General features: G+C 33.3%; 2 protein-coding genes and 1 non-coding gene across 4 annotated transcripts; 2 read left to right on the top strand and 1 right to left on the bottom strand.

Moving 5' to 3' along the window:
- The first annotated feature begins 6228 nt into the window (after window positions 1-6228).
- On the top strand, window positions 6229-8199 carry LOC118043020 (transcription factor MYB106). The gene is made up of 3 exons (XM_035050805.2): window positions 6229-6441; window positions 6558-6687; window positions 7040-8199. The coding sequence occupies exons 1-3, from the start codon at window positions 6309-6311 to the stop codon at window positions 7923-7925; spliced, it is 1149 nt and encodes a 382-aa protein (XP_034906696.1). The 5' UTR covers window positions 6229-6308; the 3' UTR covers window positions 7926-8199.
- Window positions 8200-12017: 3818 nt separating this feature from the next.
- LOC118043353 (uncharacterized) lies at window positions 12018-14402 on the top strand. 2 transcript variants are annotated; one of them, XR_012170801.1, is made up of 4 exons: window positions 12018-12085; window positions 12453-12604; window positions 13015-13120; window positions 13460-14402. It is a non-coding gene; the product is annotated as an uncharacterized protein (transcript). The 2 variants fall into 2 exon arrangements; XR_012170802.1 differs by lacking the exon at window positions 12018-12085 and adding an exon at window positions 12125-12149.
- A 318-nt stretch (window positions 14403-14720) lies between these two features.
- LOC118043021 (uncharacterized) lies at window positions 14721-16478 on the bottom strand. Its single transcript, XM_035050806.2, has 4 exons — window positions 16271-16478; window positions 16055-16177; window positions 15396-15498; window positions 14721-15266 (listed from the first exon to the last, which is right to left on the bottom strand). Exons 1-4 carry the CDS (start codon window positions 16363-16365, stop codon window positions 15018-15020), a joined length of 570 nt encoding a protein of 189 aa, XP_034906697.1. The 5' UTR covers window positions 16366-16478; the 3' UTR covers window positions 14721-15017.
- Between the last annotated feature and the right edge of the window lie 907 nt (window positions 16479-17385).

The following is a 17385-nucleotide window of genomic DNA, read 5'->3' as shown; positions in this document are numbered from 1 at the left end:
CTAACATCGGCAGCATAGTTGCTAGTTGTGCTGACGTGATGATTTAAGTTTTGAGTATATCCCAAAATTTCGGGGAAAAGATCTGTAGACATTGTTGGGAAGTGGACTTGCCCCCCTAGTTGTTGCAGTGCATTTATGATGACAAGAGAGCTGTGGTCTTGGAGCCTAGTTGGAGCCGAATATGAAGCCTCCCTATAAGCTGTATCATCAGCTAGATGTGGTTTATCAGTTGCCGCCTCTTCACAATTTGAAAAAGATTTCATTTTGTCCCCCGTATCAAGCCCCACGTCATGAGTAGTTTTAACTGAAAAATTTGCTATAGTTCCATCCGAACTAGATTCATAGCCACCAGTTGTGGACCCATCTTCCAAAACTAAGTTACTATGGAAGGTGTCCATGGAGTAGCAAATTGACTCAGCCATGGGATAGTGAAGACTGTCGATTTCGTCAATACGAATGGTATGCTCTTCCCCATCAATGTGCAAGATGATTGTCTTCCTTATATCTTCATCACTTCTTGTACTAAGCAGTAAGCGTAAAGATACAAGGGCTGAGCGTCTGAGGCCTAAACGGTCAAAGCCAATAATATCTCCTGTAGATCTGAGAAGAGTTGCTAGACAGTTTCTGTTCCATCCAACTATTGGCAATCCTTGTATGGAGATCCATGCTAACCTATCAATGGCACAATCCGTAGAAAAGCCATGGCCTTCTATCATCAAAATATTTGTCCCAATAAGGCAAGTCAGCCTCAAAAGCTTGCATCATGGAGGGATGATCTTCAAATAGGATCAGAACCTGTGAAGCACCAAGAAACCTCATTCCGGTTGATTGAATGTCACAACTAATAAGTTCATCTTGGATCTTTCCATAGTCTACACCTGCAGATATAGATGCAAGCAAACAATTGTTCAACCATGATATGTCTTGTGGTTTTGGAGAGTAAATGACAGTTTCTTTCCTCGAATCAAGTTCAGGTGGCTTTTGAGGGAGACAAGTTTCTTGCGCAGACATTAGATGGTGCGGGGTATCCATAGTTTGCAGAACTGTTGCATAGGTTCGGTGATCTCTTGTTCTAAAAAGGTGGGCTTTTCAGTCTAGCTACAGGTTTAAGGGGATTTTGTGGGATTTTGCCTTGTGTGTGTCTTGTTTCAAATCTTGCTAAGTTAACCCGCAACTTATAAGAGTCAAACCAAATATTATTTAAGCTGCATAGTATATCATCAGTTGAGTCTTTAGAGAAAAGGGTACAAAACCCAAATCGCCTTCCAGCTTTGTTTGGTTTTCTTGCCATAAAAAGGCTTTGAACATATCCAATTTGAAGCAGACGAGCTCGTAGATCATGATAGGAAAGGTAACTTGGATATCTCTCCAAGTAAAACTTATGTGGTTGAGGGTGGTGTGTGTGGGACAGGGGGCGTGGAGGTGGAGGTGGATGGATTTGGGTGTTTTGGTTGTTTGAGGGATGTTCATGTTGATGTTGGATGGCCATGGTTTTTGGGAGAGGTTTTTTAGGCTAATAAGTCTTTCTTGCCCAAACCAGGTGATAAGGCTGCAATTATTTGTCTGCTTTCCTTTTCCTTCTTCTTTTAACGGTTCAATTAATGAACTGCCCAAGCAAGGATGCTGAGTTCTCTCAAATTAATGAACTTTGATAGTAATTAACAAGAAAAATCAAGAGCTAATAAAAGATTAGATCCATGAATGGAAAACTAATGAAGATCTTCAAGCTAACCCAAGGGCTCGTGCTCCCTACTGGAAGTGGGAGTTAGCTTGGAGGAGATATCTATACCATATCTAAACCTGATTTTTTGCTTGGATAAAATTATATACCATCCCATCCCTACTGGTAACCGTCCAAAAAGTTTAATCCTCTAGTTAATGTGTTTGGAATAAAAATTATAAAAACAAAGCATAATATAGTTACCATTGATGGCCTCTGCTGTCAATAAAGATCTTTCCTGCAGCGTTGACAGGCACGAAACAACCCATGCAGGTTTACAGCTCTACATCAAAAATCATGAGCCAGACAAAATTTTAGGTGGGTTCTAACTCTAATTAATGATATGAATACTCTTTGTTGATTTGAATTAATATGATGGGCAACATTATCAACTCGTTTTAATAGAATGTTTGGTCATATTAATATGCTTAGGCCCCGTCTTCCCCACGAAGTAAATACAGTATTTATTCAAATGTCAGGCACTCAGCAGGACGTAGACGTACGCATAATAACACATGCAACCAACTATTATAATGTTCTACCAAAAAGAAAACTATTTATAATGATAATTATTTCCAGATTTTTGGCAATGTAAGAAATGATCACGACGGTAACTTGTGCGGGCTGATTTTGTACAATTGTACTATACACTGCATTTATTGCAAATTAATATAACGCAGGGAATCCAAACTCTCTTGCTATTGTGAAAGGAGTCAAGTCCTGGAGCTACGGAAACTAAAATCCTTAATGTTCAAAAAAAGAAGCACCAGCATTAAAAGGTGTTGCGACAAAAATAAAAAATAAAAATATCTACTATGCACAACAAAAATAAAAAAATTATCTAAATTTTTTTTATTATATTATAATTTAATGCCAAACTCTAAAAGGTTATTTTGTGTATAAATAAAGTTTGAATTCAGAACATGAAACCAAATAGTAACCCAATAAAAAATAATAAAAAAACAATAAAACAAGCTAATAATTCTTTCTTTAAAGATAATTTTGTTCCTTAATAATCAAATATATATCTCAAATAGTATTGTTAGAGATTAGTCTCCAAGCTAATATTTAAAATTTACCTCGCACCATTTCAAGTCATTACAGAAATAATGAATCTAGTGTACTTCATAAATAACATTAAACACCTTATTAATCCAAAACTATATGAAAAAAAATGCTCCGAAGTTTTTAAATTTCAGCTGTTAAAAACACACAAAGTTTATGTGGTAGGCAAAATATCTGAACTTTTAAAAGGGTTCTTTTTATCCAAATACTAACTTCAAAAACTTTATCATTAACAGAGAAAGTAATATCAATTAGGGCACAACAGGACTTAACTCCTGGGCCATCTTTATCTGTATTTATCAGCAACAACGGATCCTTCAATCCTCCCTGATGCAATTAATTTCACCTTGGCAGGAAGAGAAAAACATTACTAGAAATTTAGTACTTCTAGCTACCACGATACAATGAGGATGCAACTAGACACACACACACACACACACACATATATATATTTTTTACTTTGCTGTGAGTAATGCTAAGAAATATTAACTTCAGGGAGTTGATAAGATAATAAAAAAACACGTTATCTTTGTTGATTTTTTAAAATTAATTATTATGGTCAATAGATAAAAATAATAATATATTTTTTTAAACACATCAAGTTAATGTACAGGATTGAAGCATTTAAAATCATTTGGAAAAAAAAACTTATTCTTGATGAATTAACACACAATTCTTGGTTAAAAAATATATTTATTACCGCTTACAAAAACAATATTAATTCTTTCTTTCTACATCATTGGATGACTGTTTTGTTTGCTATATATTCTCCCCCGTCATGAGTATTTGCATATATAGCTCATTGAGGCCATATTGAACTGCTGGATTCGATTAGCTTTTTATCGATCAACCAAATTAAGTTCACCAGCATAGATACTTATACTCTTCTTTTTCTTTTTCTTTTTTCAAACTATTGAGATTAAAGATTTAGGAGATGCCACATTGAAATTTCCAAGACAATATCTTATTTAAAAGTTATATAATTAACAAGTGGTTGCCCATTAATCAAACCATTAATGTTTATTAATCAATGATTGAGTCATGCGATAATAAAATTAATCCGTTTTCTTTATGTTAATACAATGAAATTTCTTCTAATCTTAAACCAGTTTGACACCGAAAACACCAATTAATAATTGGTGTTTATTTATTTATTTTTTTTGTTATTTGAAAAAAATGAAATGTTTAGTTATAAAAATTTATAAAAAAATAAATGAACACCCATCATCTGCATCTGGCTTGTAAATCTTGAAACATATTGAATTTAGAATATGATTTGAATATTGATGTGTAATGATTTTTAAATTTGAGATTTTATGTTATTTTTCTGAAATATATTATTAAAATAACTTTGTTTTCCAAACTTTTCATCAATTTATTGTTAAAGAACCATCTCAACCCAATAGCTTAAGTTGTTAGGTAAGGTCCAAGATATGCTTTATATTATTTTCCAACACACCTTTTCAAGTGAAAGCTCTTTGAGTTTGAAACTTGCACAAGCTCACAATACTTTGTGTTTAATTTTTATGAAATAAATAAAAATAGTGAGATTTAAGCCTGTGACCACTTAGTTATCAAGACTTTAATACCATGTCAAAAAAATTATCCCAATCTAATAGTTTAAATTTTTAAATAAGATTCTAAAATATGATTTATATTATTCTCTAATATTTATAGCTTGTATATTATCAACCAACCTTCCGTTGTTTAATAGTAATAATTAAAAGATAGAGTGGCATTTAGTACCGTAAATAACAAATTGGGATTCCCTTGAAGGATAATTGATGATGCATCTTGCTGAAGAAAATATCCAAATCCCTGGTTTGAATTTCAATGGTTGATGTTTCATTCCTAGTCGGTTGGCATTAATTTTTTTTTAAAAAAATTGATATCTAAACGAATAATATTAAAATCCCGATTGCTTCATTATTATCCCAAAACTATTTTATATTTCATTTACTCAATATCCTAACATACTTATCAAACCCGATCAACTACTCTTTATAGAATTATTCGTCTATTAAAACTGGAAAAACCACACGAAACTAGTAAGAGTAAACTGAGGAAAAAAATCAAGATTAGTGAATAATAAAAACATTAATAAAAAAATATTGTCTTAATTAAAAAAAAATGTAACTAAAATATAATAAGAGAGTCAATGATATGTAATCAAATTATATTACAGTATATAGCATTATTTTTATTTTTTTGATAAACACAAGCAACAGCAAATATATGAAATAAATTTGTACTCTGGATTACCCAGGACTTGTGACCTGTCGGTTTATTCCAAGATGAAAACTTGGATTATGCTATGGATCTTTTAAATAACATTTTACTAGTAATCTCTCTTTGTATTTACGTTAATACCGATAGTTTATTTTAGGGTATATATAACACATAGATAGGTATGAGCATACATATAGATTAAATGTTAATTATTATTGGTTTTTTATCGTCTTAAAGTTATAATTATAGAATTTGATAATTTTTTTATCAATAGAAAGAGGCTAATTATTAGCTCGGCCACATAATTATGTTAAATTTGAGTTTAATAAGGTCTCCCACTCCCTTAAGCACGGCCATACAAGTAACTCCTCCCAGAGAGTTTAATCATTCACCATGTGCCCTAAGCATCGGTGATATGTTAAATATACAAACAAATCATGCGAAGTCTTCACACAAAATGATGTCGTAGTTATTTTTTTTATTCTTAAACAATTATTTAATGCTTATGAAATTCGTAATTGGCCATCTATCATCAGTCATGTTTATTTTTATAATATTTTAATATGTTTTTTTTTTATGTACAGTATTTTTAATGTACTATAAAAAGTAAATGTACAAATAAATAGTTTTTTAAAGATCTAATTACTTCCAAGAAAGAATTATTAATTTTTTTCAATGTATCAAGCCGATATATATAATTAAGAAATGAGTTCTTAAAACTGTTCAAGAAGAGATAAAATCTCGAGTAGTTGAGATCGTTTTATTTCATTTCGGTTTTTTCAGTACTTAAATTACCGGTTGAGTTTTTCATATCCAGTTAAATCAGTAGTATTTATTATTTCATCTTATAAAAATATATCATTCATTGTTTGGTAATTAAGAAAAGACTTGGGAGTTTTAATACTATCAACCGCCCAATGTATTGCATTAGAAAATTAATGACGGGCCGCAATAGAGTTACTGCATACGGCTTTCATCACCGGCTGAGAGGGCAAGGAAATAACTGCTGTCTGATGATCATTACACGGAACGCGTCTTTCCTCTCAACACATTCACGTTTTCAGTACTTAAATTGAACTTTACTACATTGCTAGTAAGTTCAAGGTGGATGTGTACGGATCCATATCGATATTAATTTATTGCATTACCAGTGCGCCTATATATGGTGCATGCGTTTTTCTAGTTCACTTGCCCCCCCCCCCCCCCCCCCCGCATTTTCCTTACCTTCCATATTATAAATCATTGATCTGACGTTTCTCTCTCTCAACTGTCCAAAGTTTGATAGGTCAGAGAGATGGTAAGGTCTCAGTGCTGTGATAAGGTGGGATTGAAGAAAGGGCCATGGACGCCTGAAGAAGACCAGAAGCTCTTGGCTTATGTTGAAGAGCATGGCCATGGAAGCTGGCGAGCCTTGCCTGCCAAAGCTGGTGATTACATTAACAAACCCTTTCTTCTTCTTTTTCCTAATTATGTCTTGACTCGGTATTAAACGATATTTTCGTTGTTATCTCTTCTTTTTGTTTTTTGGTCTACATATATACAGGGCTTCAAAGATGTGGGAAGAGCTGTAGACTCAGGTGGACTAACTACCTCCGGCCAGATATCAAGAGAGGAAAGTTCAGTTTGCAGGAAGAACAAACAATCATTCAGCTGCATGCTCTTCTTGGAAACAGGTGAGATAGTAGGCCCTCCTGGTGATACATCGGATCTTGAAATTGGCAGAATTGTGATCCTCTCACGTAATCTCATGCTCTCCGACGTAGTGCTATTATTCCTTTGATGATCTTAATTTGGTCTTCAAGTTTTGTGCCCGCTCATATATATATATATATATCATAAAAATCATATTAAGTGGTCCAAAGAGTGACTTAAAGATGAACACTTAGTTACTGGTATTGTTGCTATAATACAAACTGCCAAATAGGAATTAAATCCAGTACTTCTAACAATTAATTGATGGTCACATTGGTTTAGACAATGACATGATGTTTTTTTATATAATGATGACCTTCTTGTTTTATATAGGTGGTCAGTCATAGCTACTCACCTGCCGAAAAGAACTGATAATGAGATCAAGAATTACTGGAACACACATCTTAAGAAAAGATTAGACAAAATGGGCATTGATCCTGTGACCCATAAGCCAAAAGCTGATTCTTTCGGCTCAGGAAGTGGCCATTCTAAGGGTGCTGCCCATTTAAGCCACATGGCTCAATGGGAGAGTGCTCGGCTTGAAGCCGAAGCCAGATTGGTACGCGAGTCGAAGGTGATTATACCTAACCCTCACCCAAACCGACTCGGGTCCACAGCTTCAGCTCAAGTCTCCGACAAAAGTAGTGCAGCTCCACCAGCTAGGCCACAGTGTCTTGATGTACTCAAAGCATGGCAAGGGGTGGTTTTCAGCATGTTGTCCGCCGGCAGCAGTGACTCTCTCGAATCTCCAACATCCACGTTGAATTTCTCAGAAAATGAATTAGCTATCCCACTCATTGGAGTTCAGAAAAATTCAGCCACTACACTAGCTTTTGCCACAAATAATGCTCCATGCAACGGAGGGACAACGGCCGTTGAATTTAATAGCGGAAATCAGTTCGAGTGCTTTGAAAAACTGAATGAAGCAGCACAGGTGAAACAAAATTTGGACAGTTCAGTGGCATTGCATGACATAAGCCCGGATGCTAGTAATCATAATGCGTGGTTTGACTCTGCAACGAATGAAAACGCACCTATGGGGATAGTTGAAGGACTTTCGGAAATTTTGGTCTGTACTTCTCAGGACCACAATGCGTTCTTTGCCGGAGAGAATATTAATGATTGCTGTGGTGGGAATCTTGAAGAGAACGGGAATTACTGGAATAGCTTACTCAATCTGGTGGATGCTTCTCCAACTGGGACGTCACCTGTGTTTTGACCACTATACTACCGCTACCGCCTAAAAAAGAAGAAGAAGCTAATTGTAGGGTTTGACTCAGGGACTCCTAATGTTTCATTTCATTGCATCATGTGTAACTTTAGACCTTAATAATTAAAGGTTCTTTAGATGTTCGGTCTGTCAATTTGAATGCTAGCTGCTTGATCAAACTATCTTGTGTTCATAAGTTACCTGAGTTGACCTAGGATCTTAATCCCCTTTTAATTTGTAGCTAGCTTTCAGATTTTGTGATAAAATACTACATGTTAGATTTTGTGGTTGCCTAACCGAGTACTACACGCGCGCGCATTTGAGATGCCCATATCCTAGCCATAAATATTGAAGGTGACATGAAGAAATATAAAGATGTGTTCTAAATAATTTCCTTTTCGGAATTCAGTGCTGTATCTATAAATCTAATGACTATCTAGATTGGGCAACCAACCTTGTCCAGCAGCTGGGACATGACACACACGCATATGCCCTTGAGCCGCGTCACTTGTGGCTGTTTTCTGTCACTGAATTAAGCCTATATGACACGGTCGACTTGGGTGTCTTTAAAACATCCCAACAAGCACAAAAGTTCATGGTTTTGTGTTTTAACAACGACGTCCAATAATTTGCGTGATTATAACTATCATTAATTGAAGGAAACGAGTTGCCTTATTTGCATAGCCAAGGCACATTAAACGTTTTTTTTTTATTTTTCTTCATTTTTTTCTCCCGTCAAAATGACTGCATTTAGTTGTCTTTAGACTCTTTACCTAATGCCGCCTGCGTGTCCTCTTCCTTGGCAGAAATATTCATTGAACATGTACATGGCCTGTGCTATAAAAATTAAAAAAATGCATCAATAAATGGACCTATCGTCTATATATTGACACGATGTCTGGCTCTTTATATATATATATACGTCAAGAGTACTAGGAGCGTGTTTGGTAGTGTGGTAGCGGTTGCTTTTCAAATAGATTTTCATGCCGAAATACATGCTAATGATATTTTTTTATTTTTAAAAATTATTTTTGACATCAGCACATCAAAACGATCCAAAAAGTACAAACCGAACTCAATTTAAAAAAAAAATATATATTTTTAAAATTTGACGAAACGCAGTTTCGACCACACTACCAAACGGTGCCTAGATCAGCCAGAATGACTGAGGTGAGCCACCATAAGGGGTTTTTTCTTTCTTATTTTTCTAACGACAAGAAACACGCGTACACATATATAATTGTCCAAAAATTAGTGTGCGAAAAGGAAGCCATCCATGACCCAAGTTATCATGCGATTGTCTGAGAATTTGTGGATATTGTAGAGTAAGTCACTAATTCATGACCCAAATTTACCTGCTTCATCTCCATCCTGGTTTTTATCTTGTCATACAAATATTCAAGGATCTATCTATACCCTTTTAAAAAAAAAATCAAAACACCAAAACAGGAATCTACATGGAGAAGATAGCACAAGATGAGGCTGGGAGAAACAAACAACCAAGAAATTAAATTCAGCAGTAAAAAACACAAATGATACCAGCTAAAGGGAATGGAGCTGCCCAGACACAGCCATGCATGAGCGTTTGTTGCAACCATCGAATTATTAACTAAAAGATATCTGGGAGAATATTTATAAAATTTCTGTTTTTGTGTTTTAAAAATGTTTTTAAAAAATTTAATATTTTTTTATTTTAAATTAATATTTTATTTTATATTTTTAAATTATTTTGATGTGCTAATTCTAAAATAATTTTTTTAAATAAAAATTATTATTTTCATATATTTTTAAGTAAAAAATATTTTAAAAAATAATTATAATTACATTTTCAAACAGTTTTAAATAAAAACCACTTGTTGCTCATTAATTATTATTATTATTATGGATATGTTATCTTAAGGGCAATTTAAGATTTTTCCCGTTACGCGAACTCATCTATTCTAGCTGGCTCCATTAAATGTTTATACATATGCACGTTAAATGCCTTCACCACTTCATTGATATCTGCTCTTTCTTTCTCAGTGTTTTCCGGTACTACTCTGTGATGGCAAGTTGGCAACTGCAATGCATTTGCATCACTGACGCCGAAAATGATTGACGTTCCCTGTTTGGTACTCCTCAATGTATTTGTTTTATTAGGCTAATTCTACAGTATATCACTTTACAATTCCGAACCCACTTTAATTATTGAATTTTTAAAAAATTTTGTTACTGTAGTGGGTATTATCATATGATACATTTGTAATTCAAAATAATTTTTTTTTTTTACTTTTCACACTTGATATTTTTATTATTTTACACTTGATTTATTTATCACTGTTTTTTTTTTTTTATCTTTAATTTTTATCATATATTTTTTAGTTTTTTTTCCTTTACATTTTCTTTTTAAAAAATATATTATTTTTTATTCTTTATTATTAATCATTTTACACTGGGTCTACTCAAAAATTTTTTATTTATTTTTATCTTCATTCTTATGTAGTCTGTGTTTTATTTATTTATTTCACACTTTTGTTTTTTTAAAAAAATATTATTATACAAAGACTAAAAAAAAAATGTTTCATTGTACTAGTGATAACATTGTCCTTCATTTTATACTATATTAAAAATTAACTTGAGATATTACATTATTATATATAAGTATAGACCTTTTGATTTACGGTATGTTTTTTAATTACTTAATGTTAAAAAACATGTTAATAATATTTATATATTAATTATTTTATGTTAAAAAATTATTCAATCTGTAGCACAACAATTTGAATAAACTTGTTAAAAAACCTGAAAAAATTTACAAAATATCAGTTAAAAAACAAAGGATTCAATAAAACTATTATTCTGAAATACATCAAGTTTGATGAGCTGGAACTTTGAAAAATAAAGAAGCCACATACATAATTGGAGAATTAGCTCCTTCATAATTTACGAAACATAATTAATTCAGAGTTTTTTTTAAGAAATAATAATTAAAGTATAATACAATTAATCAGATTTAAATATATTATTGACGCGTAAATGCCAATGAATGTATAACTTACTAGTTGAATAAGTGTGTGGCACTTGTTAATTCAAGTGAATACCTGAAAAAAAAAATACTAGCTTAAGGGATTAAAGAAAAGAAAGTAAACTATTTTAAAATGGATAGATAAAAAGCAAGTCTCATATGTATCTCTAATAACTTCCAAGTTGAAAGGCTAACTTAGAAGAAGAGAAAAAAAAGAAAAAGAAAAAGAAATATGCAATAATGGTTATAGAATTTATAGTCTCTGGATCAGGATCAATATGTAAGTTCCTAAAACATTCGAGGAAGCAAGTGTTTAGTTGTAATAGTGTTTTTTTAAAAATTTAATTTATTTTATTAAAAGTTAAATTTTTTTATATGTTTTGGATCGTTTTATTGTATTAATTTAAAAAAATAAAAAAAATTATTATTTTAACATAAAATATACTTTAAAAAACAACCACTTTAAAATACTAGACTTATAATCTTCACGTTGCAAAATTTGTCTGGTGGTCAATACACACAGGAGAGCATCTTATTTTGAGCCATTCGAGAATTTTGAACAAATAGAAGAGAAACCGGCTTCTTTCTACTTTGAATGTGCGGTTCGAACGGAATTTTTTTATAATTTTTATATTTTTTTATATGATAATGCTAAAAATAAATTTTAAAATATTTTAAAATAAAAAATATTTTAAAAACAACCACAAATATATCCAAATATATTTTTGCTTTCATTTTAATCCTCTTCTTACATTAGAGTGAGAGCTACATCAGAGAATGAGGTTTTAGCTGCACCATATACGTTATTACCAGAGGAAACAACAAAGATTAGCGTTATAAAAAAGAAGAGGTAAAATGGTCGGTGAATATTCTCATGGGGCCCTTTGATTACATAGACAAAGTTAGGTTTTTTTTTATTATAATGGTCTTGGGCCGGATTAGCAGCCCATGAATTAAGGATAAATTTGTTATTGGCTGTTGGTTAACAAAAATATATTAAAATAATATTTTTTTTATTTTTAAAAATTATATTTTGATATTAATATATTAAAATAATTTTAAAATATCAAAAAATAAAAAAAATTGCTTTTAAAATACACAAAAACCAGCATGATTAATAATATCGTGCCCGAAGTCCTGAACTGACCACCTCCCCCATTACGAGGTTAGAACTCAGGCCAGGCGTAGAATTCGTGGAATAATCAGTTCGATTCATATTCCTTAATAGAGTATTGATAAACTATAATTAAAAGTTTGAAAGGCTTAGCTTCTATCTTCCAATTTTACGATTTCTAATTTCAGATTTACGATTGCTTTATGTTGTGTTTTGATCAGCGAAATTTAATGCTAGCTGTTGATAATTTGCACTTGGTTTTTGTGTGTGTGTGTGTACGGGGATGTCAATTTGCACATCTCTTAGATATTGTGGTTTTGGTTTTCTGCTATTTAACCCTTTTCTTTTCCGGCACTAACCTTTAATTTGTTGATTTTTGGTAATGAGTTTTGTCTCTCATGATTGGGTATTGGTTTAGGGTTGTAAGCTGAATGGGAAAGGACTCAAAGCCAAAAGACGCTGGAGCGAAGGGAAAGCAAGCAGGGGGTGGAAGTGATGAAAATGCTTCTAAGGGGAAAGGAAAATCTGGAAAGGCTTCATATGGGCTCGGCACTTGCACTTATGTCAAAGGTTTTGGTTTTATATTCCACTACTTTCTTTCTATTTTCTTTTCATTGTGAATGTTCTTTTACAATCTTGTTGAAAGTTGTATTTTTTTTAATGTTATTGCTTGAAGAACGTTACCTAGAAACTTTATTGTAGAAGAGAAATTTTGGATTCCCTGGATTAGAAATTTGTGCTCAGGATGGCGTGTTCATACCCTTGGCATCAAACTATGTCGCTTCATGTTTTATCTTGTCAACGTGTGCTTGGCTTTGCCCGAGGGAACACATAAGACTTTGGCATTCAAATAACATATCACTTAGACATGAGCTATAAGTCCTCAAGTTTCTGAGATTCTTTTTTATATATATATATATATATATATATAAAATAGTTTCTGAGATTCTTAAATTGCCGTTAATTTTTATTTCATTAAGGCATGTATTATGTGAGAAACAAGGCAAGGTCAATGAGGCATGCCAGAAGCTGCAGGATGGTTGGCTAAGCAACGGTGACAAGGTTCCTCCAGCTGAGTTTGCAAAGGTAAACTTACCTCCTATTGCCTTTTCTCTCAAAACTTTGGTTTCTGAATCTTTATTGAATTTAGACAGAAATTAGAGCCATTTTTTCCCTTGTTGAGGGCATTTTAACACTTTCTTTTCTTGCTATAATGAGGAGACTGTCTAAATCTGGATCAGTTCTCTTATGATATGACAAATTGCAAACCGCAAATTGGATAGATTTGGTTCGAACTTTGGTTATTCAAAATATTATAAAGAAGTTATGGGTGTTGCTTTGGTAGTTTGGTGATATTGCCTGTATGCTCTATTGTTTTCCTGTGATTGAACTTTGTGTTAAACTTTATCCCTTTTGATTTCTCAGTTGGCTTCAGAGTACTCGGAGTGTCCATCTGGGAAGAAAGGCGGAGACCTTGGATGGTTCCCTCGAGGAAAGATGGTTGGTCCCTTCCAAGATGTGGCATTTAGCACTGAAATTGGAGCTACAAGTGAACCATTCAAGTCAACGTATGTATCACCATTTTCTAACTATCCAATTGTCTCTACTGCTAGAATCATTTTGACCACAGCTTGCTATGCGGCAGAGTGTCTATGCCTTTATATGCAAACTATCTTTCACCATAAAGCATGACAGAATTTTGAGAATAAATTGCAATGCCCAAATATCCATGCGTGTCCTTTCATGTTGGACAAATAATCACTTCCATTTCTTTTGATTTAATTAAAGGGGATTCACATTCAAAACTAGTTAAGAACATGGCTAATTATGGAAAGACATGTAGATAAAAGGTTGTTGCATCGAACACACAGAAGTCATTTTACTTCAACAAATGATTCCATCTAAACAAACAGCATGTCTTGTGATGTTATAAGACATATCAACCTCTTTGCCTGTGTATCTTGAGCCCAGAATTATTATTATTATGGTTATTATTGGGTGGACAGTGGGCGGGGGCAGCTGCGCAGTTATACGGCAGAAGAGCTTTGCCATGTCCCATGTAATTTTCTCCAGGATAAGAGGAGACACTATCAATTGTACTTCACGTAAGTAACATTGCTCATGTTTGCAGTGAGAGATGTCTGGCTGAGCCCAATACGTCCTTGAATAGCGGTCAGCGGTATATCTTTGTGTGTCAAACAAAGAGAGCATGATGCTCTTTTGGCAAATAGTGTCTCTCTGTGCCTAGCTTGAAGGCTAGTTAAAGTACATGAAAATCTCTCTCCCTCGCCTTGGGAATCCTGATAGCTCATATTGCTATTCTTTTTCTTGGAAAAATCAATGTGCAAACCAACGTGCTTTAAATCAATCAAGAGGCACACTGCCATCTAAATTGCCTGCCCCATATCTTCAATTTTCTCTTTGCCTAAAAAGCTTGTGGCTCTCCATTTCCATGACATTGCAATTCCAGAGCAGCCATCTTGCTCACGATTAAAAAGTTAGCAACTTCACCATAACAAGGACTGCAAGAGTATTTAAATGGTTTTCTGCAGGGGGGACGAAGATACATATTTGGCGGAGGCTTAAAGAGCAAGGAAATCGTCCCCCGCGTGGCCCTTTTCACTCTCATGCTAAAAGGGCATTCCTTATCTGGAATACGTTGGTCTCAATTCTCAACACGCAAGGACACGATACAAAGTAATAAAATTTATTTCGCTCTGAACGAGATTTCATAGCAAAAACTTCATGATAGAGCATGCTGGTATGCAAAGTAGAATCTTACACTGATCTCCAATTCAAATAATCCCCGTCTGGGCTCGGGACTTAATACCGAACAAAAACTGACGGCAGGTAAATATACCAAAAAAATCTCAAATCCTAGATCTAGTATAAAATGGGGTTAAACATACAAATCTCCTGTGGATGACTGCTAACAGCAGTTGTTACATCTTGTGCAATGGAAAAGATGCATGCCACTCTAAAATTACCAGTCAATTCTGAATCTGTCTCTTTCTCGTTCCTTAGCGGCCTCATCCGCTTTCATCTTCTCCGCTATTGCAATTATCTTTGGATTGGTATAACGCTCCCGAAGATACACATCCTCCTCTGCTTGTATCTCCTTAATTACACTGGGATACGGGTTGGGAGGAGGAGTTGTCCCCTGAAGTCTAGCAATTTGTTTCAATCGAGCATACGCCTTCTTTTTTGCCTTTGTCTCCGTTCGATATTCCATCTAGAGCCCCCCCGGGAAAAAAGAAAAAGAAACAGTTAGTTAAAACAATCAAAAGGAAAAGAGGACAAAAGGAAAGAGATCATATCATGTTCATAGGTAAAGCAAAATCCATGAATCCAGAAACCATACATCAGCTACAGCCATGGCTTCTTCTTCACCAACTCCCTGCTCCTTCAGCTCAAGTACCCGCCAACCAAAAATACGAGCAGGAGGGGGATCAAAAGATGAAATCCTATGCAAAGAAAAAACACAATTAAAGCAAGCTCTTTTACATTTATCCATTCCCCTACTCTTTATATATGATAACCTTTATCCATTTTGCTTTGTAGACCTTAACAAGAACCAAAATCTCAAAGTGAAAGGCAAAAGCATAAGTATCAATAGCCATACATAACACTATATAAATGAACTTTACCAACGGAGTTTTTTTCTTTTAAAAACAATCTCAACAACCAAAATAGAAAACACGGGTTCAAGGAGAAACATAAGAAAAGCTATTCATTAATAAACCTTGCAATGTATCTATTTATTCTTGGATGCTTCATTTCTTAATCAGGGCACAAGTAACCAGACCAACTTGAAAATTTCAAAAAAGAAAAAAAAACCTATCAGAAAGTAAATAAAATTACGCTAAAGCTAATGAATTCTTAAATCATAAAATCAGTATTCTCCAAGACCTAAAAATTGAACTCGCAATTGGCACGCAAATCAATAAGGGAGAACGGGATCCCAAAGTCAGATGCAAAAATTTATGCATGCAGTAAATGAATAAAAGGAAAGAAGAATACAGGATGGCATCTTCGTGTTTGGAATCGGGATGTTTGGAGAAGAATTTCTTTATATAAGGATCCTCTGGAAGACTGATCTTCTCAACTTTTCCACTTGATTTAGGAAATGCCGCTGGTGGTGCACTGGATTATTACACAATTAATAAGCATTAGAGAAAGAAATTGATCATGATTTTCTTTTATCATAATTAAAGAAAAAAATTGGGAGAGACTGACTGTTCCATGGCTTTGAGCCAGGCAGGTTCGGATTTGGCTAAGCCTTTGACGAGCTTTCTGGTTTTTGTTAGCAAATCTCCTTTCATGAACGACATGGCTGCTCTCTCTCTGTCTCTGTGTTTCTCTTCACTGACTTTTCACTTCTCTAGGTGGTGGTGTTGCTAACGATGGAGAAATAACGAAGAGAACCTCGTCGGTTAGGAATTGAGAGTTAGGGCTGTGACTTTGGTTTGGGCTTCGAAGATAATTTGGGCTTTGAGTGTTTTTTTTTTTTTTAAATATGGACGTCTCCTCAATTCCTGCCATGAATATAAACAATTGATAAAAACTATATAGGCGCGTTTTGTAGGGTGGCGAGTCAATTTTTTTTTTTTTTTTTTTTAACTTGAAAAAATAATGTTCACACTGATAACGAATTTTAAAGCAAAAAAAAAACCCAAAAAAACAAAACAAAATAGCTAAAAAATGTCCTGTGTTGAGACCAGATTATCCACCTTTTAAATAAAAAAACATAAAGATAAGTCATTTATGTTTGTTTTAACTCAAATAGTATGCCTAACATGAATCAAATATGTGATCAGATATAGCTTTCCTACATGCTTTAACCAAGTGAGATAAGGCACCACTTTCTTTCAAAATGCTCAAGTTATTAACTTTTTTTTTTTTTTTTTTTTCTAGTTGAGAAAAAAAGGCACCCCAAGTTTCAAACCCGCAACTTTATATTACTTTTATATGTTATTCAGTAAGTTATGACACGAAACTAGTAATCAAATGATTAAAAAAATATATTAATATAATCTTACTGTTTATATAAACAATTAAATTGAACTATCAAAATTTTTAGTTGGTAGTATAATATTTCCTTTCTCATTTCATAATTTATGATTAATTCTTATTACAATCTTAATGAATTATAATATAATATGCAAGTAACCAAATTATCAAATTTAATTCGGAGTTAATCTAGATTTGAGTTATAGATTTCATAAATTGATTTTGATTGATTTAAGTTAATGTATTTTTTAAAAAATAATTAAATTTAAAATTATATTATTTGAAATAATTTTTTAAAAAATTTACAAATTTTAATGGAATTGATTTTGGATGGACAAGAT

The sequence above is a fragment of the Populus alba genome, chromosome 10, assembly GCF_005239225.2.
Source record: "Populus alba chromosome 10, ASM523922v2, whole genome shotgun sequence".
Taxonomy (NCBI): Eukaryota; Viridiplantae; Streptophyta; class Magnoliopsida; order Malpighiales; family Salicaceae; genus Populus; species Populus alba.
Note: the sequence above shows the minus strand (reverse complement) of the source record. Positions and strands in the feature narration are given on the sequence as shown.

Bases quoted from the DNA above. Each gene is read 5' to 3' on its own strand.
- LOC118043020 (XM_035050805.2), top strand. From the start codon at position 6,309: ATGGTAAGGTCTCAGTGCTGTGATAAGGTGGGATTGAAGAAAGGGCCA. The intron at 6,442-6,557 runs GTGATTACATTA...ACATATATACAG, and splicing joins AGCCTTGCCTGCCAAAGCTG to GGCTTCAAAGATGTGGGAAG. The intron at 6,688-7,039 runs GTGAGATAGTAG...TGTTTTATATAG, and splicing joins CATGCTCTTCTTGGAAACAG to GTGGTCAGTCATAGCTACTC.
- LOC118043021 (XM_035050806.2), bottom strand. From the start codon at position 16,365: ATGTCGTTCATGAAAGGAGATTTGCTAACAAAAACCAGAAAGCTCGTC. The intron at 16,178-16,270 runs GTCAGTCTCTCC...GTAATAATCCAG, and splicing joins TGGCTCAAAGCCATGGAACA to TGCACCACCAGCGGCATTTC. The intron at 15,499-16,054 runs GTATTCTTCTTT...TTCTTTGCATAG, and splicing joins AAACACGAAGATGCCATCCT to GATTTCATCTTTTGATCCCC.